This window comes from Sparus aurata, chromosome 5 (assembly GCF_900880675.1).
Source record: "Sparus aurata chromosome 5, fSpaAur1.1, whole genome shotgun sequence".
Lineage (NCBI taxonomy): Eukaryota > Metazoa > Chordata > Actinopteri > Spariformes > Sparidae > Sparus > Sparus aurata.
The window spans coordinates 21,070,761-21,096,198 of record NC_044191.1 but is presented as its reverse complement, the minus strand read 5'-3'; the positions used below and the strand labels follow the sequence as shown (position 1 = coordinate 21,096,198).

General features: G+C 42.3%; 1 protein-coding gene across 1 annotated transcript in view; it reads left to right on the top strand.

Moving 5' to 3' along the window:
- srrm4 (serine/arginine repetitive matrix 4) overlaps nucleotides 1-25,438 on the top strand; it is a 63,398-nt gene that overhangs the window by 24,552 nt on the left and 13,408 nt on the right. The window contains exons 2-5 of the mRNA XM_030417547.1: nucleotides 16,265-16,408; nucleotides 24,823-24,906; nucleotides 25,065-25,145; nucleotides 25,234-25,260. Of these exons, the coding sequence (XP_030273407.1) occupies nucleotides 16,265-16,408; nucleotides 24,823-24,906; nucleotides 25,065-25,145; nucleotides 25,234-25,260 (336 nt within the window). The remainder of the gene's footprint in view (nucleotides 1-16,264; nucleotides 16,409-24,822; nucleotides 24,907-25,064; nucleotides 25,146-25,233; nucleotides 25,261-25,438) is intronic.

Genomic DNA, 25,438 nt, shown 5'->3' with positions numbered 1-25,438 from the left:
GGCAGGGGAAAAACCAAAAAACAACAGCAAACAAAGCACAAACCAAAAGGAAAAGTACAAACCAGAAATAAACACAGGATGGGAAGAGGAGTCGGAGTGACGCAGGAACACAAGGACACAACAGAACAGGAAGAGAAGACGCATGAGAAACAATCACAGGGGGTGATTAACTAATAGAACATAGGTGAGGAGTGGAAAGGGCAAGAAAACAGACAAAAGGGCGGAAATGAAAAGCAAACCATGACGCATGGGGAAAGAAATTTAAGCGAAGACACAAATAAATGACACATTTGTCGTGAATCAGTGCCATACGAATAAAGATTGATCGATTGATAACAATGCCCCCCTGTTCACTTCACCTACTCATGTGAAAGTCAGCTAATAAGTATTTACTGGGAACACGATATGCCACATTTGGTACAAATATCAACCTTGGACGTATCTGCGGTTGGCAGAAATGTAAACTGCTAACACATCCTGGCAACTGGGCTGCGTAGTCACGTTGTTGAACGAGATAAACTCAATCTGTGATGACAAGATATTAAGTAACGGTAAAAATGTTCAGATATACAACAAAAGGGGCTCCGAATGGAGGACCAACGTGTCAAAGCGGATCACAGGCACATTGTCTAGGCGGCTCCTCTCATCGAATGCAGACTCACAGCATTTCTGTCTCAAAATCAGATCAAGTCTTCCAGACAGCCAGCAGCACCCACACTGATTAGCGCCGAGGGGGGAGAGGTGGGCGGTGGAAGGGGGGAGTCAGCGGGCGTCCTGATTGCTCTCTCTCTCTCTCCAGTCGTGCTCCATTTTTAAGATGATTATTTTGGATGTGAATGTCAGGTTGCATAGCTAATGTAAGTCTGCGCAAGAGCCAACGGTGAAATGTCATGCTTGTAACCGACGCCTGCACGCACTCCTACATGCATACACACACATGCGCGGTCACGCAGAGTGGGCAGTCCTGTCGGAAGTGGGTGCTGGGTTCACCGGCATCTAATGGCATTGTGTGTGATTGGTGGGGACATGTAAAGGTGTTTGGAAGCGGCAGAGATGACGCAAAGACACTGGAGGGAGAGTTAATCGCAGATGTAGAGACAGTGTGAGGGACAAAGAATGCAGTCAAGTGAACAGATGAGACAAAAAAAAGGAGTGGAGAAGGAGATTACACTGAGAATCTCACCCCGGTGGCCCGTCAAACAGCCCACAGGGTGTAGAGGCAGACGTGGGAGGAGGTCCCGACTTTGATATAACCACAGACAACAGGGCGAGCAGGACTGTGGAGTTCTACTCTCAAAAAACCGAGACTCAGCATCCTGGAAGAGACCCAAATAGACAGAGACAGAAGGTTAAAGCAGCACAGGAAGTAAGTCGAAACAAGCCCAGGGAGGTTTGATACAAGCATATGAGCAGAGCGGGGAGTCAGTTGGCAGGAGATCGCCTATGACGACATGCACAAGGTACATTTATAGCACCGAAGTTATTCTGCTGGAGCTGTTGGATGCCGTGCCTCCATCTGCCCCGTGCGCCACACCTGGTAGGTGGCGTAGACGGAGCGGTGATATGAACATAAGGAGGGATCACGGTGGAGAGTTTACCTGCTCTTGTCTCTGCAGATAAACCGGCGAGATGAGACGGAGCATGCAGGGTGAAATGTGTAATGAGCGCAGGTGGAAAAAACAGACAGGTGTCAGTGGAATTAAGCTGGTGCGGAAGCAAGTTTATGTTTGCTTTTCATGCAGCGTTAAGGTCCCATATTCTAGAGAGTGAGATTTCCATGTCACCTTTGATTACAAAGCAGATCTAGGTGCTATAAATACTTTGACAGCGACAGAATGCACAATCCCTGGACAAACAAAAGCAACCTGTATTTAGAAACCATGCAGTTGAACAAAGCTTGCGCTTGAACTTGAATAAATGAAGAGAATTTGACAAATTTTACAGTTCCCGATTTATCTTCAACTGAATAGACAATAGAAAGTGAAAATCTGCAGGAGCATCGAGGCCATATTTAAAGGTAAAACAACATATTTGATTGCCTATTGCTAACGTTAGCATTCAACCATTTCCTTGCTAACACTGACGTTTGATTTCAGTGTGTTTTCACTTCCAGTCTTCAATTCCAATCCTCTTTCGGTTGCTTATCCTTCAGAAATTGATGAAATGACAACGATTTGTCAGATTTCCTGTTTTTACAGGACTGGCAGGCTTGAACACAGCAGCATAACATTTGAGCTTCCCACCCTGACCATGATGTCAGAGAGAAAAGGCTGCTATGTGAATATGGTCTGCCGGCTTTGATGCAAAAAAACCTGGTGGGTTGTGCCTGTTCAGGCTTATGAGAGCTGACCAATCAGAGCAGACTGGTCATTTCAGGAAGGGGAGGGGCTTAAAGAGACAAGAGCTGAAACAGGTCATTCAGACAGAAGGTGAAGAGAGGTGCTGCAGTAATGATCAGTACAATAAGTACGTGTTTTTCGAGAATTAAAGAATGTGAATATTAATGTAACTATGAGCATGTAAACAAGCATAAAATGGACCTTTTAAGTGAGAATCTTAAAGACGGTGCTTTAAAAGTTAGCTTTTGGTTTTTGCTGCTTTCCTTAGCAAGTTTGTCTGTTGGTCTTTGTAACCACTTTGCTCTCGTAGGCAGCTTAGTTTTAGGTATAATTTTGAATAAATTGAATTTCATGAATCCAATCATCAGTCTCACCGTTAGCCATTAACTGGCAGCGATATGATTTATGATAAGCATGCCTATTTGTCATTTGTACTGGATAGTGCAGGCTGACATGGAAGAGAAGAGTGAAAACTCACACACTGTTTTCCAGGAATCCAGATGTTACTTGTGACATGATTTTAGGCCTCACCACTGCCTGCCAGACTGTAGGCTGCTCCTGTGAGGGCACATCAATTAACAGGCAGGCACAAAGGGGAGGAAGAAGAAAAAAACTCTTTGTTTTAAATTCTAGTCCACTTTCTTTTCTACTGACATTGATTATCTAACGAGGGAACAGATACAGTGAAACATGGTCATAAGTGGGCCCTCGTGAATAATTCACACGGCTGTTTTGCATAGGAAAGGGCGTCACAGCTGAGGATGAGGTGGAGGAAAAACAGAGAGGGAGAGACGTTGAAAGTTGAAGGTAATCAAACATGTTGGTTCCATTCCGAACACGTTCTCTAATTACCGGCGTGTATCCAGATCTTGTTGGGAGTTCCCTCACTCTCTTCCCCACACAAGGTGTCGATTGGCCCATTGAGTTTCATTCGGCCTGTCATGGCCGGCTGCTAACCTGATATGTTTACTGACACAAATTAGTGTGGAGCTGGAGCAGCTCATTAAGGCAGAGGGAGGGGATTGAAATAGCAAAGTGTAGGGTCCCAATCCGCTCGCCCATCGACGCATCCAGACAGGTGTGTGGAGAAACTCAGAAGTTACTGCGAGGAATTATTCCATTAAAGCAGCTACAAGGAAGCGTGATGGTGGATAATTGGAGGCAGGGCTGGGAAAAGGCAGCTCAGGAGGTCCTTAATGCACAGAGATACGGCTGCTGGCCTGTCAGTGCAGCTACTAAATGGGCTTCAGTGTCATGGAAAAAAGTTATTTACAGTTTTTTCTTGCAGTTGCTGGTAAATATTACCTCCTTAATTGGCTGATTAAATTCAAAACCAGATGGCTGTTTCCTTCTCGGTCCATTCCTCTGGATAAATTGAGAGAGGTGCGCTGCAAAAGTTGAGAATGTTTGTTTAGCTGCTCGGAAAAATACATTTTTTTTTATTTGGGCCTCAACACTCCCTTTACAATGGAGCAACTGAAACGTCCAATCCTGAACCCATCTGTCAGCTGCTGCTTGAGTGAGAAAATTACACGTCATTGGGGGGAAATGTACGACCGCTTTCGCAGCACTTGCAGGCCCGTCTCCCACTTCTTCTTCTTTTTTTTTTTGATAGGCTCGACTCCATCTTCTTTGCTCTAACTCTTGCAGGAACACCCTCTGCCGGTCATCCACGAGGCAGCTTCCTCCCTGTTTGTCTCTGGTGTCATAGTTGTGTAAGTGAAGGCGGGGAGCGGCGCGATGATTACTGCCCGCTGCACTCCACATACATTAGCATCTGCGGAAGGCTCTTCAGTAATCTTCTTCAAACAGGAAGAAGTGCTGTGAGGAAGTGTGCCTCACAAGCAGCTAATTAAACCCAACTATGCCCGCTTCCCTCCCTCAGCCTTCGCACAAAGAACCCTCTAATCACTTCTAACTCGATTTGGAGGCGAATAATTGATGCACATATAAGGTTTATGACGCGTGGAAGGGGAGAAAGAGATGTTAACAGCATGGGGCAAAGAGGACCATGTGACGCCTTCCTCCTCTAAATGCTTCTGAAATAGCATCGTCGGTTTTGACCACAAAGGGCATAATGTCGATGGTGATGATGATGATGGTGATGGTAGCACCACAGTGTTGGCATTTATATGAGGTTTTTCAGGACTAATCAAGAGGCGAGCTCTATTATGTATGTTGCAGTTTGCCAGAGGTGCAGATATGCCCATGTGAAAATCCCTTCTCTCTGCTGTTGGAGCTGATTACTCCGTCAAATGTGGCTGCGCGCTCCATGCTGGAACAAACTTAGCCTACCGGTTTGCTTCTCAGGCCTGTTAGGGGAATTAAATGTAAAGCAGCCAATATAAGCAATTTTTGTTTCAGAGCCTCGGGCCTCACAGCAAAGTGCTGCCGCTGCCCTGACTGACACGAGCAAACTCACTTTGGCAAAACATCACCGGGCAGACAGCACTGACGCACCCACGGGACCATATCTGACATGTCACCATCCAATAAGACATTTCCCACTCAGACCACAGTCTGTGCGGCGGCAACATGTCGAATGAAGACGTTATTCAAATGTTGACATTCCTCAACGTCCCTTCCTTCAGCCTGTAGCGGCTCCTGTAATGAACCATGGCGCTAGCAGCTCCTGTGGATCCGAGCGCGAGCGCTGTGATTTGAGCTCTACGGAGAGGAGGCAAATAGAAAGAGCTGCCTGTGAAATCCAGCAGGTTTACTCAAGTCAAATGAAGCCTTTAGGCTATGATTCACTGGCTTAGGCTTAGAATTTATGTTCCAAAGAGGTTCAGTTGATGTTACAGTCCTCATTTACATAACTCTGGAGAGGAACATCTTGAGATATTTTAATATGTATTTAAATGGGATGTTCTGACTTTAATACTAAAACCTGTGGTCTGGTTCAACTGACGCTAAGATGTTTTTGGGCTAACGTTTACTTTTTTTCAACATGTGTAAGTTATTACCTTGTCAAGCCTGCATTTCTTTAACTTTATTTTTCTTCCTTGAAATATGGAATCATTAATATAATAGCTGATTATAGCTGGAGAAAACCCTTCAGGCTGTTTAAAGTAGGAAGAAAAATACAATACTGCAAGAGCTGGCAGTAGGGAAGTTTTATCAATGTTGATGCCATATAATTTTTTTCCAAGAAAGAAATTATATTCCTTTTTTGGAAACTTTGGACAGGAAACTTTGGGATCATCCCACCAGACTACTAAATAAAATGTTTAGTATTTTTTATATACTTATTTATTTATTGTATTTCATATTATTTTTTAGATGTCTATTTCCTGTCTAATGGGTATCTTAAAAGGACTATGAGGAGTTAAATAAAGAAAAACATTTTTATATTTGTATCTTTAAGGCTCCTGCATGTCTGAGTTTCAATCCTCCGGTAGACTCCAGACTAAAAATACAATACATTATTTTAGAATTGCATGTTCTGTGCTTCTACTGCATTTGTTCTTTTGATTTAATCTTTTAAATTGCTCCTCAGTTCTTTGTGATTTAGTACCCTTGTCTTTTCAGAAGCACTTTGGTACTAGCTTTTGAACAATACTAGATAAATCGAGTTATCTTTGCTGTTTTTTTTTTTTGTTTGGGTTAGGAAAAAGAATTATATAGGCGGTGGGCTGCTGACCAGAAGCTTCCAGGACATCGCAATGTCGCAGAAATGTTTACTTTTGAACCAGTTGTTGAACGCCTTTACACTGGTGATCGAGACATTTAAAAACATCTTGTTTAGCTCTGTGACTCTAACGTAATGGTAATGCACAAGAAGCACACACTGGGGCTAATCTGACTTTTAAATGCACACTTTCTTGGCCAAGAACACTTATTTCAAATCAATAAGTTTTGCACAGGTCCTGCAGCCATGTTAGGACTGAGCGCTGAGGTCGGAGGTCGCAGTTTTCTTCCTGCATCGATCACACTCCAACCTAACCGGCCCGAGAGCATCGCTCAGCCTCAGTAACCGAATCCACCTGACAATAACAGCGGAGAAAACTGAGGCAGGAAGCACACACAGTTGTGATATAATAGCTCTTGCATTTTGAATACCGGTTTGTGTGGTTATTGGTCATGGATGTGAGTGGAGAGAGTAGCTCATGCATGGTTAAGTATTGACATTTGACCGCAGCTTCCAGTTTTGCAAGTTTTCATGTGTCGGTTGCGAAGATTGCGGGGTGTTTTAATGACCGCTTAAGGCAAATTAACCAACACGCTGGCATTATAATCCGGCATACACAATTTCTATTAAGATTTCTGACATGTTGAGAGCTTTTTAATCACCCTGAGTAACCTTTGCTGGGAGTTACAGTCCTTAGGTAAACACTTCCCTGGCCAGAGGCAGAGGTCTGAGCCAATCGACTCATTTGTTCTGTGTGAAAGTGATTGCTACCGAGTGGAGACTGCTTTAATTTGATTGATGTGTGGTTCACCAAGCGGTGGATTTGGTTGTAATTACTCTTTGTGCTCACCGTGATAAGGAAATTAATCAAGCCATTATGTTGCTCCCATTTTATCATCAGGACAAAATAATTGAATAAACCAACCTCACTTGTCTTCAATGTCACTCTGGCTCGCAGCGTATTCACCCGCTGGAAGGGGAAAGGCCGCACCGCCGCTGCCACTGCTGCTGATGATGGCAAGGCAAGGATGTTCTTTTTTGACAATGAAGTCATTCTGATTGAAATAATCAGTGCCAGCTGTTCTCCAAATTTAATCACAAACCCACATGATCACGTATACAGAGGATGTACAATCAGGCAATCTATGTGTTTTCAACAAAAAACATTATAAAAGTAAGTAACAAGTAAAAGTACAAAAGCACTGGATACAAAAAGTACCCAACGGACATATTGGTGTATAGATTGTTCATAGAGATGCATCCATGAATAAGCAGCATTTTACCATTGAAACCTCTCAAGGTGGAGCTATTTCTACCCTCTTTTTACTGTTGTTAGTTAACAGGTTCCCAACATGGAGGGTCCCAAGTGAGATCTGCAGGGTCATGGCATGATTAATTGGGCAGGAGAGAAGAAGAAGAAGAAGAAGAAGAAGAAGAAGAAGAAGAAGAAGAAGAAGAAGAAGAAGAAGGAGGAGGAGGAGGAAAAGAAGAAGGAGAAGAAGAAGAGGACAAAATAGTAGGGGAAGAAGAGGATGTAAAAAAAGGAGAAGAAGAAGACAAAGAAGGAGAAGATGATGAAGAATCTGTACACACAAATGTGCATTGTGTCCATTGGACCAAATAAAATCACTATTTAGTGGAACTCCTTACAACGTATTCCTAAACTCACTTTGGGTTTTAATCAAGATCTCAGCTGTGAAATAAAGGTAATGGAGCCAAAACTATGACATTTTCCTTTAAGTTGGGCAGAAATATAAAGTACTAAACTAAATGTATTAAACTACTTTCCACAATTGTTTGCTGATACAGGGTGAAACTCTAGAGTACAAATTGTTGCGAGAATTCATTTACAGATAAATCACGAACCTTGAAATTGAAACAGAAAGCAGAAAACCGCCTCCCGTCATTACATTATTGCGGCCTAATGTACTGTCAAATCTTAATGCTGAACTTGGATGTTAGATTTGGAGCAAACTGGTGAAAGGAGACAGGGAAATTGCCCGGAGCCACTGATACCTCCTAACTGGGGCTGAACAGCCATTAAATCTTTCATGTTCACTTCTATCATTCCGCCTTCCCATCATGCTTTGTAAGGAAGAAGAGGAGGGCCAATTTGGGGCTGATCTCAGCCGCCCGAAAGGATTTGCATCCACGCTTGCGGTTTATTCTGGCAGGAAGAGAGACACCAAATATCTATCATCCATCTGCGTACGGTTGGGAGAAAAACACACCTCGGTTGGCGAGGGAATACGTGAGGTGACTTTTCCTACCAATACGAGCAGGAACACATGAACGAACTCGGTGAAATGATAGCCAGCCAGAACTTTTTCACAAGAGTTGAAAAGCAAACTACATCAGTATATTGGCAATGTAGGTGTGCATTAGGCTGTTTTTTTTTTAGATTGTTTTTTACTAAACATTCAGAAGCTCATTTCAATTAAGGCACCTCCTAAATTTCTGAATGTCATTTCATGACTCTAAGGCTTTCGGTGCAGAAACCTCACAACATTTCTTTCATGTTTCGAAGGCAGCTTCAATGATGAAGTGGTTAACTGATTGCGTGCGCATGTTTGTGTGGGTCTTCAGCTGAATCATTGGCTCTCTTAACATTTAATCAATAAGATTTCTCCCAAAAGTATCCACTTTCAGCTGAGAAGTTTGAACAGGTCTGGAGAGCCTTAAGAGTTCGCCTCGTGAGGGATGCGCTTGATTCACTCCATGTGGGTTTTAATTGCCCACTCGCGTCCTTTTCGGTGGTGATAGAGTTGTTCTCGACTCGAGTCTGAAACTTGGATAAACACTCTCAGTGTAAATTAAAGCGAAGCGCCTGGGGACCACCCTGTTTGGGTTTTAATTGTGGTTGTAGATCATCTCTTTCCCTGGTAATTATCCCGACTATCATCACTCCTATAATAACGATAATCAATTGTTCCTGGTGGCTCTGACAGGGATAATGAAAAGTTTATTAGCCTTTCTGAACCTCACGAGTGTCTGGGGAACTCTTAAATCATCTGTGGAAATGGGGGAGGAAAAAAAAAAAAAGCATCCCCAGTAGCGCACACTTTACTGTCGCTTACACATATTTCTCCTCAGAGGATGAAGGTCATGCAAATCCTTCCTCTGCCTCCATTATCGACTCTGAGAGCCTTGACGTGTTTACAAGCATGTATCTTGGAACACGGCTCCTTAAGTGCTAATTTGGACAATTTGGCAGTCCTCTACTTTGAATAATCAGGATGTTTTGGTTGTTAGAACTGGGGGACGGCTCCACTGTACAGACTAATGACACCCTGAGGAAATCTTTTCTCCAATATACTCATGAAAGAAAGTTCACTCCAGCTTATTATTAAAGCACTACCCATAAAAAAAAAAAGAAAAAGTAGCCGAAATTTCATCTGTGTCTTCAACGTGAGCTCTTCATTGAGTCGCTTTACAAATTTTGAAAGGTATGCATTGAATAGTGTTTTCTTTGGCTTTTGATTCCACACGCTCTCCTTGTTAGGACTTCTCAGATTGACGCGTCATCCATCGACCGCCTCGTGTTGTTTTCCTGTTTTTGCTTTTCGGGTTAGTCGTATTGATCCTTCCGTGTATATCCACTGACTCGTTTGCCTCGGTTTGTTATTCACTTGCTCTATTAGGTGTGAGGCTTCTCTGCACTCAGTGGGGCAGAGCACCTGTGAGGAGGGCACGGCACACAAAATTGATTTTTCTATGGCTGGAATTTCATTTTAAAATACTGATATTGGTATCTATCTATCTATCTATCTATCTATCTATCTATCTATCTATCTATCTATCTATGTCACACTTTGGTTGAACTGCAAATTACAGTTTGTCAGATTATTATTTTTTTTTTGACATGTTTAAGAGTAAAATCTAACAAAATGAATCAAGCCAAATGGACGCCCAAAAGGAATAGGTTGTGGCGCTTTACTGCTTTATGCTGAGATCGCAAAACACAATGGAGAGGGAGGGCTTTCGCCTGTGTCCGCCCTCAGGATTAGATGAGATCACAGACAAGAAAATGCGCAAATTCCCCCTCGAGTGTCTCTTAACTCTATCTTGTAAGATCTTGTTCTGCCACAGCGGGGTATCTGTAGACACAAGGGTCAGTACAGAAAAGGTTGCATTTGAGTGCTGCGTGTTTTGTTGCGTCCCCACAGATTCCCCTGCACTCATCCAGCGCTAACTCCAATGTCCCAGGCGGCCTTGCTGAAGCAAACTGTCAGGCGTTTTTTGGTTGTTTTTTTTTCCCTGACACACTTTGAGTAAACACTTCATTTGGAATAGCAGATGAGTGCAGATGAAAATATGTCTTGCAGAATGTAATTGAAGCAGCTGAGAATGCAATCTGTGTTAATCGTCGGTTTGATTTTGACACATTTTTTAATGCAAACACCGGAGCTGTGTGGCGTTGTTTTGCTGGTTGGTTTTAATGGCTGCCTGCGATGCTTCGTGCACACCTGTACGATGTCAGCCGATGTGAGGCTGAGCCCTCCGACAGCGAGCCGGTGTTGTGTAAAGCAGCTGGCAGATTACAGAGCAGCTCCTGGCAGATATTGTAGCAGTTCATCTCAATTTTACATCGTAAATGAGGTGTGGACAATGAAACTGTACACAAACTATGATGATCCTCCTGTGGCTCTGGCAGTCAACGATGTTTTATGAATATCACAGCGCAGAGCTGGAAGCTGGAAGACGAGCAGATGGTCAGATGGTATAAAAAAAAAAGAAAAGGTCAGACAAGTCCTGCTTTTCTTTTTCTTCTGTGTCTCTTTTTTTTTGACCAAACTGACTTGTTGTTGATGTGACATAACTTCATCACTGATAACACGTTTAAACGAGCGCTGTCACCTAAACATTATAATCACACAAATGGAAATAGTGAATGGACACGCATTTGAACGCTCCCACCTGCTCATCAGGAGTCCCACAATACTTCTGTACTCACACACTGATGGAACAGACATCTAACAACAATCCAGTGTCTTGCTCAAGGACACCTCGACAGATATCCAGGGGATCATATTCTAGATGTTCCCCCTGCCCCAGCACACCTGATGCACGTGATCAGCACGTCAACAAGCTCTGCTGAAGCCTGATAACAACTTGCTTGTTTGAATCAGGTGTGATGAGGCAGGGAAACATCTACTGTCACATGTGCAGGGCAGGAGGCCACCAGGATCTTTTGTTATGTTGAAGCGTCTTGTAATAGGGTGAATGGTGACTTTATCACTTGTTTCTGCACTATGTTACTTAAGTGAGAGGGTAGGATCACAGCGTTACATACATGTTTACTGCAACATGCAAGTTTTTCACACATATATCACAAATATACACACAAATTATGTTCTTATTTTTTCCATGTGTAATGTTCTCTTGTGGAATCTAACATTTTCTGTATGTTATTTTTAAACACGTCAACTAAAACACGATTCTATACTTCTATACTTAAGTTTTTTGTAAACAACTGTGTTAGTTCATTTATCAACTTTTTCCCTTTTCTGTGGCCCTCTTCTGTGGCTCCCCGTGGCACTTCAGACCCATTAGTTCCTGCATAAATATTGAACAACAGGTCGAGCGTATACTTGTATTCTTTTAAAGGCTGATCATCCAAACAGAAGTAGATAGCGTATTTGTCAGAGATGAGTTTTTGCTGTGGGTTTTAGGCACCGGAGGATGTAATGTTAGAGATGGACATGAAATGAACTGCAGTGCCGTGACGCAAACTATATTATTATAGTAGTAGTATTTCCATAATACTCTACGAGTATTACTTGGAGATACTTGGTATCGGATCGATACCAAAATTTGCAGTATCGCCCACCCCTACTTCTGGAAGGAGGGGGTTTTCAGGATGGCAACAGAGGGATTTCAGTTACTAATTATCATAAAAAATTAGCTGAAACATCATTTCTGTTCGAGTACGAGTGTCACACTTTCTGGTTTTGGATAAAAAAATCATTGACGGCTAAATGAATCATGCAACAGTCACCAAAATGTATTTGGCAAATTAATAACACATTCTTAGGAGACAATACTGGGACACAATCAACATGCAGAGATGTGAGAATCACATCCTCGCCCTCTTTTGCAAAGTGCTCTCTTCCTGTTTGCCGTGTGATTCTGTGCACCATCTGTCAGTATTTGTTACGCGTCCACGTGACAGTGAGCAGCAGAGTTGTATGACAGAGCGGCAGAGCTCCGCTTTGAGAGGAGTGAGACGCTCCTTCTGTGACCCAGTCAGAGACAAGAGCTAGTCACAGCGTGGTCGGTCCTCTCGGCTTCCGACGACAGAGTTACTCATCACTCGGGGAGCTGTTCTGAAGCATGCATGTACAGCGTGACGCAAATGACGAGAGAAAGGGGTCAAAAAGTCAAGAAGTGGGATATTGCTTGTATCCGCAGTGTTGCTGCGCGCAGGCAACGACTATGATTCCCATCAAGTCACATTTCACGAGGGATTGCAGTGGAGCTGATCCCAGCCTATGACTCCATTTTACCTGTTTTATGGTAAACAAATCCAGTCAGGATTTCGGAGGATTAGTGTCCACGTAATTCTTCGTCATGAAGTGCTCTCACTTAATCCGCTGGGTATTTGCATTCATTTAAAGCTTTTGCCAGTTTGCTTTTGCTTTGGGATTGTCCCTTTAAATACCTTCAACCGCCGCCTGTGTTATGAATTCTGACAACAAAAGGATTGTTCAAGCTTGAGAGACACAGAGCTGTATGTATGTATGTATGTATGTATGTGTACGCGTGTGATGGAAGAAGCGAGGAGGTTGTGTTTGAGGGATACAAACGGCCTGCCATAAATCCAGACACTCACAGCTCGGAAAGTTTGTGCCATAAATCGCCGGGTCAAAAGAATGGAAATTGACTTCATTTAAAACTCATCAACACGCTGCTCTTACAGTGACAGCAGATAACAAAGAAGCAGAGAGAGGGCCAGTAAAAGGAGCTTTGGGCCACTTTTCACCCTAGCCTTCTTTAGAGTGGAGCGTTCAGCAGCGCAAATGTTTCAGCTTTTTGTTCTCCCGTGTCAAGAAAATTGCTTATATTGTTCAAATCTTCGCTGGATGTATCGCCACTGGCTGCGACATCAGTATCTTTTGTCACACTGAATGTGTTCGGCCGCCAGAGATGTCTACGGTCTGCTTTACAGCTGTGAATTGTCTGGGATTTTGCTAATTTCCTGTGTTAAGTTGGATTTTTTTGATGCATCAGATCAGGAAAAAACTGGTATGGACATATAAGAGTTGGATGTTTAATTGGCCCCAAATAGAGTGAATCAAGTCCACTCAAGGGAATACCATATTTGCACAGTTCCAGGCGTGTCCACATTTGTTTTTATAGACATACATTCAATTAAAAACGAGCGCATATTGAAAGACAGATTCAATTTCATGCTAGTACAAGAGGAGATAGGGGAGGCTGACTTGCTGTAGCACAGGAACAGTCTAAAAAAAATTAATTTCCCTTTTGAGGTGGGCAAGTTACAAATTCTAGTCATGACTTGGCCGAGAGACACAGGAAACACGGTGGCTGCTGGCCAATCAGCCGCGGCTTTCATGTTGTGAATAGGTGATCAGAAAAAAAGTCACCACGAACTGTCTCCACCGTTCCACTTGGCAGCTCCAACGCCCTTCTTTGATCACGCCACCATTTGTGCAGGGATGAGAAATCTGTGCTCTTATAATTTCGATTTTGGAACACGTTGTACAGTTTATCAAGAGGCCGAAAGAAGGTTAAAAAAAAAAGTAAACCTTTATGATCAGGTCTAGAATTTATCTCACGACGGTTGAACGAGACTTCATCAGTCTTAACGAGGTTTACGAGGCAAAATACATTTACTAGTGTTCAGGGAACTTGTCACTCCGTTTACATTGTTTATACTGCAGCTACCCCTTTAATATCTACGGGTATATGAGATCTGTGCAAATCAATCAGCAAGCTAACAAAAATTCTGCACAAGGCATTTTCAAATGACGTTACAAACATTTAAACTTAAAGATGAGCTAATAACAAATGCTTCTGGATTGACTTAAAGACAGTGAGAAAACATATGCATGCACATTTGGCAAATGACACAAAAATAAAGATGCAATAACAACATAGCTCGAAAGCATCATATTTGCATTGTAAGTAGTAGGTCCATGTGTATTATCTAAAGCTGCACAAGTAAGAATTGGCCACCTGTTGAATTTATACTCCAAACCAATAGGGGGCAGCAAATAACAAAAGCAACCAATAACTGCTTCTAACTTTGGCTGCTGTTAGCTTGTTAGCTCAGTGATGCTGCAGGCGGTCCAGACTGGAAGCTGGTAGCAGTATGGAGTGTTAGCTAGCTCAGGATCATTGGTCTTCTGGATAGGGGTGGGCAGATCGATCCAAATATCGATAGTATCGATACCAAGGTGAGTATTGGTATCGGATCGATACCAGCGTGATGAGATCGATATTTTTGTTGTAGTTTCTCTTCTATAAATTCAGCAAATCACTTGTATTTCTTCACAGAGTTTGTGTGAGCGCAGCACTCCTCTTCATCTCTCTCACTCCGCTTACTCAGGTTCACTGTAACTGTAACTCAAAAATATATACTTATATTAAGATATATAACCTACCTCATTGGTATCGGCAATACTCGGCAATACTGGCAAATACTGTATTTACTTGGTATCGGATCGATACCAAAATTTGCAGTATCGCCCACCCCTACTTCTGGAAGGAGGGGGTTTTCAGGATGGCAACAGAGGGATTTCAGTTACTAATTATCATAAAAAATTAGCTGAAACATCATTTCTGTTCATTTTTGAAACTATAATTCTTACATATTGCACCTTTAATGAATACTCATATACAGTTATTTAATCCATCAATTTCTCAGATTTTCTTGAAAATGTATTTCGTCACACTATATCAGTATATCAGTAATGTAATAAGTCCAATTTTAGAGACTGTGATCGAGGATCTTCATCCTCATCTCACACTCAGACTGGTCGGTCACTGACATTTCACTCTGCTACATAAATGCAAATGAACAATGACAAAGTAAGATTCATGATCTCCCTCAGCCACTGTAGGAATAATTGTGAATCATTTCTCAGTTTGTCCCCTCAACGATTCATGAAGCAATATCAACAGACGTTTACTGTACGTGCATGTCCAACAACAGTCAGAGAACATTAGCCAAATCACCAAGATATTAGAAGGTTCCTTTCCCCTCAGCCTCCTTGATCAGACTAATCATCCTTCCGGTCGCTGTCTTCATCTCCCCTGCCACCTTTCAAACACTTGGTCATGTCGAAGCACCCGGTCTGCCGTTTTACATTATTAGTTCCCTGCCGGGGGCGCTCCCTCTTATGCCGAGAAGCAGAGGAAAAGCAAAGTGAAGAAGATAGAAAGCGACGGCACCTGCCTGCTTGTCGCAGAGGGAAGAGGAGGAAGAGGAGGTGGCGGCAGTGTTGACGGCCTAATCTCTGGCTCTGATTATCTTCTCATTACAATCAGACGGGAGCCACTCGAAAGAAGAGGAGAATGTGTAATTACGCTCAAATCTCCCATGACTAAAACAGAGGATAATAAGCAGGGCTAGAGCTGTGTGCTCACATCTAATCGTTGGGTTTATTTAGTCATTCGTTCTGCAGCGTTTGACTGTGGATGAAGATTTTTTTTGGGGGGGCTCAGGTGGAAGTGGATGAATTCGTAAACACCTGACTTATGGCAGCATTATTTGGAAGCCAAAAATAAATTGCTCCAATTTTTAAATCTGCATAAAATATGTTCAAACACGAGGCTGAGCGTGTGACTTTCCCCCGCTTTTGCTTTTTCCAACTGAAAAATCTTTAAGCTCCGGTTTTTCAGCAGAAAATAGAAAAAAAAATTCAAGGAGAACTCGAAATATTCTCATGACCATGTATCTCCCAGTTGCTGCGTCTGCACGGCGAAAGATAGAAAACACCATTTCCCCAAAAGTGTCAGGGCAGCTGAAGCATGTAAATGACTACATTTCAATTGACACCTCGATTTGAATGGTAAATGGCTGACCTCCAATTTTCCCTTAGAATGGCTGGCAGGGAGAAATGAAGGGGAATAAAACACATATCCAGTAGACCAGAGGGGAATAAGGCTAACCAAGCGTGCTAAATCCTCCCTGCTATTGTATGATGGAGGCACTAACTGTGTGGGAAACTCTAAAAATCACTTTTTGGGAAAAGTTCTCAAGAGAAGGCACAAGAGTAAAAACTCAATCTTTTTCTGTTTCTTTTCTTATTTCTCTTCCCCTTCACAGTTTGGAGACAACAGCCTGCCTGCCGCTCAAGGCCGATGAGAGGAAGACGGCGGCGGCAGCGGACACCAGGGTGGACGCTGTGGACAGAAACGGCTGCATCAAGGGAAAAGGACGCAAACACCACAGTCATCGCAGGGCCAGGAGGTGAGATGGTTGTTACACTCGCACAAATACCAAGCGGGAGCGCTCGAGAACCATCAAGAAGGTTTTCTGAAAGAGATGAAAAACTCAAGAAAATCAAGATCCTCTGAAGCTGTGGGATTTGGTTTTTTTTTGCGGCGAAGCGCCTCTGATGATGAATGGTTAAAGTTTTCATTTGTTTTTTTGGGGGGGGAGTTGCTTTTGTAGATTTAAGTGCTGGCGATAAAGCCTTTTAACAGCACAACAAAACTCCTCGAGGGCTCGACTCTCAGGGAGAAAACACAGCTAATCTCTATATTCTGGTGCGAGGAGTGTAAACAGTCTTATCAGGTCGGGCCCGGTGGAGAAATACAAACATGAGGAATTCCACACGGTGTCATTCAGATCCTGTCTTTTCAACGGCACCTTGAACCAAAAAGTCTCCTTCACACACCGAGAATAATTTTCAGGCTTCTTATTCCGAGGTGGGAAAAATCGATTCAGGCAGATTTCTTTTTTCTTTTCTTTTTTTCTTTTCGCAAGAAACCTCTTAATTAATCTGACACCTTCAAAGCCTTCGCAGTCACATAGCGGGGAAGCAGCCAGTGATATGTAAAAACACGACCGGAGCTGCATCTGAGGTGCGTTAGAGAGGATCACAAACATGAATCGCTTCTCTTTGGATGAACTTTATACCCAGCGGCAGCTTCTCTTTGTTTTTGAATTCAACAGCAAGCACAGGGAACACGCAGGCACGCAGGCTTCTGATAATCATTTTTCCCAGTTTGTGCGCGCGAGAACAGACGTCTGATGGAAAACGATTTATGGTGCTTTTTATCCCTGAAACTGAGAGCTCTTTTCTGTGAGTTGAACTTACAGTAGCGGGGCTTCTCTGTTCAGAAGCTACACATGGCAGCGAGATATACAGAGTCGTTTGAAACTCAAGTCAGTTTTATCTTTTACATAAGGATATGACGACCATACCGTAATCTTATACCGTATTCTTTTATTGAGCCACAAAACGACAGTGGTAATATATATTATAGTCAGTGAACCAATCAATTATGTTGTGTCTGAGCTAATTTACTTCAGAGTTTATTATTGTCTTTGATAAAAGTGCATTATTTCTTCAGACATTAGTGGAAATGCTCTACTGTGTGGTTTAGACCAATGACAAAGGTGTATTTGCATGTGCTTATTTTGCACAGTGCATGACAACAAAAAGTGCAAGGAGCTGCATAGGTGTGGGCATGTGGCCACAGCTTCTTAAGAGAAGCTAAAGAACAGTACAGGAACTGCTTGTCACAAGTTAAAAGGCTATTTAGATGCTAAAACACAGCATACTCCAATTATTCATTATTATCACATATTATACAACTCTGAAATTTCCATTAACGGCAGTTAGTTAAATTGTAGACTTAAATCTCAACCTTTTTCTATGGTCAAGGAAAAAAAAAGAAAAACATATTTATATATGCTTAACAGTCGCAATTTGGTTAGCTTGAGGCAACAAACTGCTCCAAATACAGACTCCAGGAAGGCAAATGGTGGAACAGAATGAACAAGAAGCTGATCAAGAAAACAGGCAGGCAGTAATAACTAAGAAACAAGAAATTACAAAACATTCAGTAACTAAAACCAAGTACAATCCGAAGTAAAAGGCTGGGGAACTCAGACAGGAACGCTGATTGATCACAGGGGACAAACACATAGCAAACACTTTGAACAGAAATTGGGGAAAACACAAGGAAAAGACACGGGAGGCTTATCAGGGACAGGTGACACTAACCAGGACAATCACAAGAGAGGGAAAGCACAACACGACAGGAAGTAACTCAACATGACTCATGAGGACGAACCCTACAAAATAAAACAGGAAACATTAAAACTAAATCTTAAAATTATGACACAAACCTGAGAGATGACATTGTGTAAGTGAAATAAGTTTAACATGTTACATCCGCTAAATAAAATACACGAGTTAGAAACAAGTGTACAAACACCTGTCTCCTGGGTGAAAGTCCTACATTTACTCAACCATAAGGGTTGGAGGATCAGATGAACGCAAAACTTTGCTGTATGTGCTGCAAAAGTCAAAAGCAACACAATGTGTTGCCAGATGATGTTGCTGCAGTAGCTGAATGAGTTTCAGCTTGGTACCAGATTAGGGCTGCACGATATTGGAAAAAACTGACATTGCGATTTTTTTTTAACCCTGCAATATATATTGCGATATGAAAAAATACAGGAATTTTCATCAGATGACCTGAATAGCACTTTATGTTATGCTGCATTTCAAAATGATAAGCATTTATATTTCATATGAGCTCATTCATGCGTGCTTGCGCCCTCCCAGAACTTCCATTCCCCAGCTGGCTTACTTTCATTTATAAAAATTACGTCCATCTAATTTTCCTTCGGATGCGGGTCAGGCGTCGGTAACAATTTATAGCGGGTCGGCTCGGGTGCGAAATGTAATTTGGGCTACTGTAGGAAAACGGGTCAGATGCAGTTTTAAGTATGGCGTGTACGGGCGGGTTTTCAAAATAAGACCTGTGCAGGACTCTGCTGTGTGGTACCGACGTAAATGGTCAAACAAATGAGTTGTGTTACCTCTCGTTGTGGCAACAGATGCAAGGCACTGTTGACACATAACACGTGTTTGGTCAATATCATCCTTCTTGTAGCTGAAATAATTCCAGATAAGTGACGTTTTTCTTTTTGGCACCAAGTCTTCGTTTTCGCGATTTTCTCTTGTTTGTTGCTCATTTTTCAGTGTTGTTACCAGCGACTCACTCCATGTGCAGGGGCTGGTCTGCTTCAGCACACTGATTAAGAACTAATGTGATTGGTGGATCGCTATGCATGCAGAGTCTGCATGCACAGTGTGTGTCAGGTACCCTTGAAATTAAATGATTTCATTTGCGTCCCACATCGCAGGCTCTGCGATGTGACTATTGCACACACGTACATCGCGATGGAGATGCTCAAACGATATATCGTGCAGCCCTATACCAGATGCATCCGGAGTATGTGATAGATCTGACTCCAGAATCACAACTATAGTTAGTTTGAACACAGTCTTAAAAGTCTGAAATCAGGCCAACGTCTAGATGGAGAGTCTCTGAATATTAAGTTTAACATCAGTAACAATAGCTAATTTATAGAGCTTATTTCAGGTCAAATTAAGCCTCCGCTAAGATAAAAACACAAAAGCAGCATCAAAAACAACTGCATGAGGTAGAAAACAATCATCAAGTCTACAATGTAGGAGGAATTAAATTATAAAATGCACAAAGACACACTCATAAACAAACTGCCGTTCAATAAAAATAGGTTTTAAGATTTAAAAATAGAGGCAGACCAGATGCAGAGTGAAAGGTTCTTCCTGAGCCAAGGAGTCGACTTTTGATTAAACTCAGGAAGAGTGAAAAGACTTTTTGTGGACCCCCAAGGCTTCTTCTATAATAAATTGGGTACATACTGGGTATAAGCCTGTGATTTGATTAATGGTACCTGAATTAACTTTTAAATAGACAGATTTAGACTGAACTAAACTGATCTTACGTTCTGAATTCTAATCTTTTCTGATAATCGCTGATCACAAAAAGACCGTCTCTAAAACACGGTGCAGCCGGCATCAGCGGGGCTGTAAGCGCGTATCTGAGGATCCGACTGTCAGGAGTACTAATCACCACGAGGCAACTGTTTATCAACTCTGACCACAAGGTCAGCTGGTGGGAGGAGAGACCGGGGAGACGGAACAGCAGATACATCAGTCGTGACTGAGCTTCCGCGGCCACACCAATGCATCACAGCCAGCGAGGACCACTAGCTCTGAGCCGATAATTGATGGATCAGAAGTGCTCAAGAATATAAAGAAACGCGTGAAAAATATTGTGCTTGTGTTTGTTCGTTTCCATGAAGCCAAAAGTGGCTAATGGGCTGGATTCATTTCCGAGTTTTCTGTCTCAATTACGAAGCATCACAAGTAGCAGCCTGAGAAAAGTCTGTTGAAGAAGACATTTGTTTTGTGGATTGTTATCTTGCTAATTAGCTGGCAGAGGTCCAATTTAGAAGAGCAACCGATGTTAAATTATAACATGAAATCACAAGCCACCGACGCCTTCTTCTGTGTGGAAACAGTATGTTAGCTACAGTGGGTATGTTTTAGAAAGTAGATGGTTCAAGCTAGGAAAAAAACACATAAATGAAACATTTCCATTCAGTTCCACTGAATCACACGTTTAATTACAAGAACCTCCCCAAGGAGAAGACGAAATCCATCTGACCACGCCTGCACCAGATGCTATACAGTGCTTGACACCAAGTGCGTGATGTATCTTTTATGTGATGACATATCTAGGATGTAGCTACATGCATACATTTATGGTATTCATGCGTGATTGCGGCAGAGAATAAAAAGCAACATGCTCTCCAAGAAAATAGGCTGCATTCAGCATTGAGCATATTCTCATCAGATGTCCCCAAATCCCATTTTCCTACACCATTGTTTCACGCAATCACCATTCCCAGTGTAGCTGGCAATTGACTGCTCTCTCATTCTCCCTTTCATTCGCTCCACCTCATCAAAATGAACCGTTTTCTGCTGGCAAGAAAAAATGCAAATGCTTGCCTTGTGCTCTTTACCTACAAGGCCGGAATGGTGGAGGTGTTAATGAGTGACAAAGCGTTCTCATTACCAGGAGAGGGTACTTGGGCTTGGTCTGTCTAATCAGCCCTAATGCATTTCAGTTCCTAATGCTCCCCAGACTGCCGACTACACCAATCAGGGCTATTTATTATGGCAAGACGGTCTTCTGCATTCAATGAAACTGGCACAAAGTCTCCAGAGCTCTGTGGCCGCATACATCAAGCAGGGCTGCAGTTTGTCACTGTCTGGATCGGCTCTGATCACGTTCACCTGTTAGCATGACCTGCTGCTTGTGTGACGTAAAAAGATTTTGACATGAATGGCCAACGATTACCCTTGAGTAGGCATGAAAGTGTAAAATGTGTTATACAGCTTTTTACGTTTGTAGATATTTTAATGTTTTCTGCCCATAGCTGTGCTAGGAAAGAAATCTGGATTTTGAATCTCTAATTTCTTGTAAACTAGACGTTTATAGACTTACTATTTATTCTCCAAAGGGGCTGCAGATTCACCCATTTCTGTCTTTAATGAGCAGAAAATTTAGATAATTTGTTTTGTAGCTCAGTCAAGATTTTTTGGCTTCAAAACACCACGGAGCAGCTTTCATATGAAATGAACAGGGCTATGTGTCCAGATTAAAACGTCCTTAACAGGCCGCATCCTGAATTCCTTCTTTATTTGGGCACCACCAGTGGATGCTGATAAAGCATCATCACTTTGCGCGTCAGAATTTAGCATGTTCACACAGGTCTTATGAGTAGATCAAAGTAGAGCCGGGGTAAAAGAAAAATGTTTTGGTTTAAGTGAGTTTTTTGACCAGTGGAAAAGGGGTATTATTAATCAGGCCAGTGCACACTTGAAATTAACGTGCAACATTTTTGTATTTTTATTCATTAAACAGCTGTTTGCAGGATGCATGGGTGCATGTAAGATTAATAAATGGAATATGACGATAGCAAAGCAAGCTTAAAGCTGCTGTAAGTGAAATGAGTGTTGAATAGCTCTATATTCCAGCAGTATTCACTGTCAGCAGCCCAAAACTCTCCTCCTCCTGCTCATGCAGTCAAAGAGAAAAAAAATAAAAAAGTGGTATCCCTGCCAACTTCATCAAATCAGGGGAAAATGGAACTCCATATAGAGGCGGTCCTGTCTCTTCTTGAACATGTAGTGAGAAGGATCCTCCTGTTTGCTGCTATATTTGGTGATTGTTGGGAAGGAGGGGATTGCCGACTGCAAAACAGACAGGACAGACAAAGCTTTAACTTTGTTTGAACCACCAGACTACAGAGCAGCTTCTTTCCTCAGGGTGTCAGAGTCCTAAATTCATCCACACCACTCCACTATAAATGTCTTTTTTTCATTTTATGACTCAGTCAGCCTGGTAAAAGGCACTAAGAATGACTATATCTAGTCTAGATATATACTGTATCATAGTCATTCTTAGTGCCTTTCACACCATTCGTGTACTAGGTATTTCTAGATAATCTAGAAATACCTAGTCCATCTCATTTGCTTATGTAGGTTATATAGAGACATCTGTATTAAATTGAGACTGTTACATAACCAGTTAAAAGTTCCTTGCAGTATGCTTAATCTGTAGATTATTTTTACAGAAAATTATGAAATATACCTGTCACAAGTTTCCAGAGCCCATGTGACTGCTTCATCATCAAGCAGCAAATTGTGACATTGACACACCTGGAGCCTAGAACCTAGCAATATATCAGTCACCAAAATAATTGCAGATTAATTTTCTGTCGTTTGAGTAATCTATCGATTAACCACCTGTGACGACTGAAAATGACTTCAGAATGGACGAATACGCCAAGCTCGACAGCTCCTTTATGAATTCATAAAACAGTTCAGTGCCTGTACCCTGATTCCTGTGGCGCGTCATGTCTGCATGTCTGCATTATTAACCACCCTGCCATTAACCATGTAAACACTCCATCACTCCGCCGGGAAATTCCCATTAGCTCTGATTTGACCTGGACCAGACACCCTGTCCGGTTTCTCCAACAAAGCCTATTTGCACACTCATAATCAAACTGAAGGTGAGGATGCCCGCGTGAGCTGCAGTGAACAGCATCTCCTCAAAACATCTCTCTCTCAACCGACATGCTCGCCCTCGATCTCCTTCTGAATTTCAGTCTGTCTGTAGTTGAAAGAGTCGTTCCGTGAGGCTGCAGTGCTTCAAAGGCCTTCATCTCCTCTTCCACATCAGTCATTCTCAGAGAGAAAATGAAGTGGACCTCTGGATAGCAATCAAGCCAGACAACTGATGAAATCTGACAAGTTTCTCTCCTTTATAATAACGAATGCACACTTGAAGAGCAGAATGGATGAATGACAGGAACATCTCAGCCGCTAAACACGATTTATACAATAAATTACCCTGAATGTACTTAGTTACATTCCATCACCGAGTCTGATGATTATTCATTTTATCTTACTTTAAATATCTTGCTCTCCAGAAAGTGACAGGTGTGTCAGATCATGAATTCTGATTGTGAGTACAAGTGATTGGCATTAAAAAGGGATTTCTTGATTACCTCCCAGACAAAAAATAAAAAAGAATCCATCCATTGCAACTAGCTCACCTAGATGACGCAGCTACACTGAGCAACTGGATTCTTTTGAGGTGAAAAACTCAAAAATGATCAAATGGCACGTTTACCAAGGTTGCTGTTCAGAGGCATTACTGCTGAAGTGAGGTTCGATGGTTTAGGGCGTTAGGCGTAAACCTATAGTCCTCGCGTGATTCTATGTTTGACAAACAGAAAGAAAAAAGGTTGGGGGACGGACCCTGACGTAACTACTGTGCAGCTGATGGGATGTATCGCGGATCATTATCATCAGTCTTGACTTCAGTGAAGCTCACTGGCATGCGATCTGTTTTGCTCTCCGTACCAGTCTGGATGGGATTTAATCATTCTGTTGTGGTGGGATCATCTCATAGGGACATTTGGCTCACAGATAATCTTGCTTATGTGTGTCAGGATCAATCAGGATGCATTTATGTGCGGTTATGTGATGGCAATCATGAGTCATGTGGATTATTTTACCCCAACTCATTCTGTTCGGGGGTATTTTGTCTGCAAAGACTTCAGGGGTGAGAAACCATTATACAGTGAGTTTAACACTTTTCGCACAGGGATGAGTCAAGGCAACACTTCTGTGATATTAGATGTGGGTGAAGATTATTCCTGGGGAAGTTCTCGCACACTAGAAACATCTGTTAGTGGTGCTGGTAATGTGATGTTTGCACTGCTTCACTGGTGTGTTTATTTCAGCTGGTCACACACCAGTTGGCACTTTAAAACTATTAACATGATTTATTCATATCTTGGATTCAAGGGGCAATCCAAGCCAATATAGGAATCTCCTCCCCTACCTTTAGTGGTGTCCTGCCATCAGATTTAGTGTCATATACAAGGAATTTGGACAAAGTGTAAAAGTCAAGAATCATAATTCTAAAATGAGCAATATGTAAAATATATCTAAATGGAATTCAAAGAGCTGCACAGTGTTTGAAACAAAGATATGTAAAGTAAACCTCAAACTATGTGCATTGCTTGATCAAACTAGAGGCGAGGGAGATAAAAACAGGTCATTCGGGAGAAGTAAAACCTCAACACAGAAGTCCAAAAGTCCAGGTAACTGGATTCCAGAGCTGTATCTTGCACTGTAAAAACGTGAATTCTTCCAGCTGTGATTTCACTTTTCCTATCCCGTTAGCAGTCTGAATACAGAAGTGTCCCCTCTGCTCTGTCTCTGCTTGCAGCCCCTCCTTTGACGACGACCTCTCCCCCCGGCCCAAGGGGAAGAAGAAGAAGAGAAAGTCCGAGCGGAAGAGGAAAAGGAAAAGGTCAGTCGCCCCCCCCCCCCCCCGAAAAAAATGAGACGGCTCTGCAGTGAGATGTATTGTTGGGCCCCCTTTTGTCAGTTTACCTGAGATAAATAAACTGAGAGGGTGCGAGGGAGAATGCAAGCCAGAGCTCACACTGATGTGTTGTCCTGCTTCAGGTCTCCTTCCCACAGCCTGTCGCCACTGCGGAAAAAGAAAAAGAAGAAGAAGAAGAGCTCCAAGAAAAGCAAGCGGCATAGGTAGATCTCTCTTACTACAACAATATCGGCAAAATGGCATGACATTTAACTTTAACTCATCTTTTTTTTTTTATTATTCCTCCACCAGGTATACCTCCAAAAAGTCAAAACGCAGGTACGTATATGCCAGTTGCAAGGCTGTGAATGTCTGTAATTTCTGATGGTTTAAATATTTGAATAAAAAGAACAGCAGCAGACGTGTATACGTGGAGTCACATTCAGCGGCTGCTTTCCGTACAATTTCTGTATTTCCAATTTAAAAACCAGTGCCCTTTACGGAATGTATCAGTAAG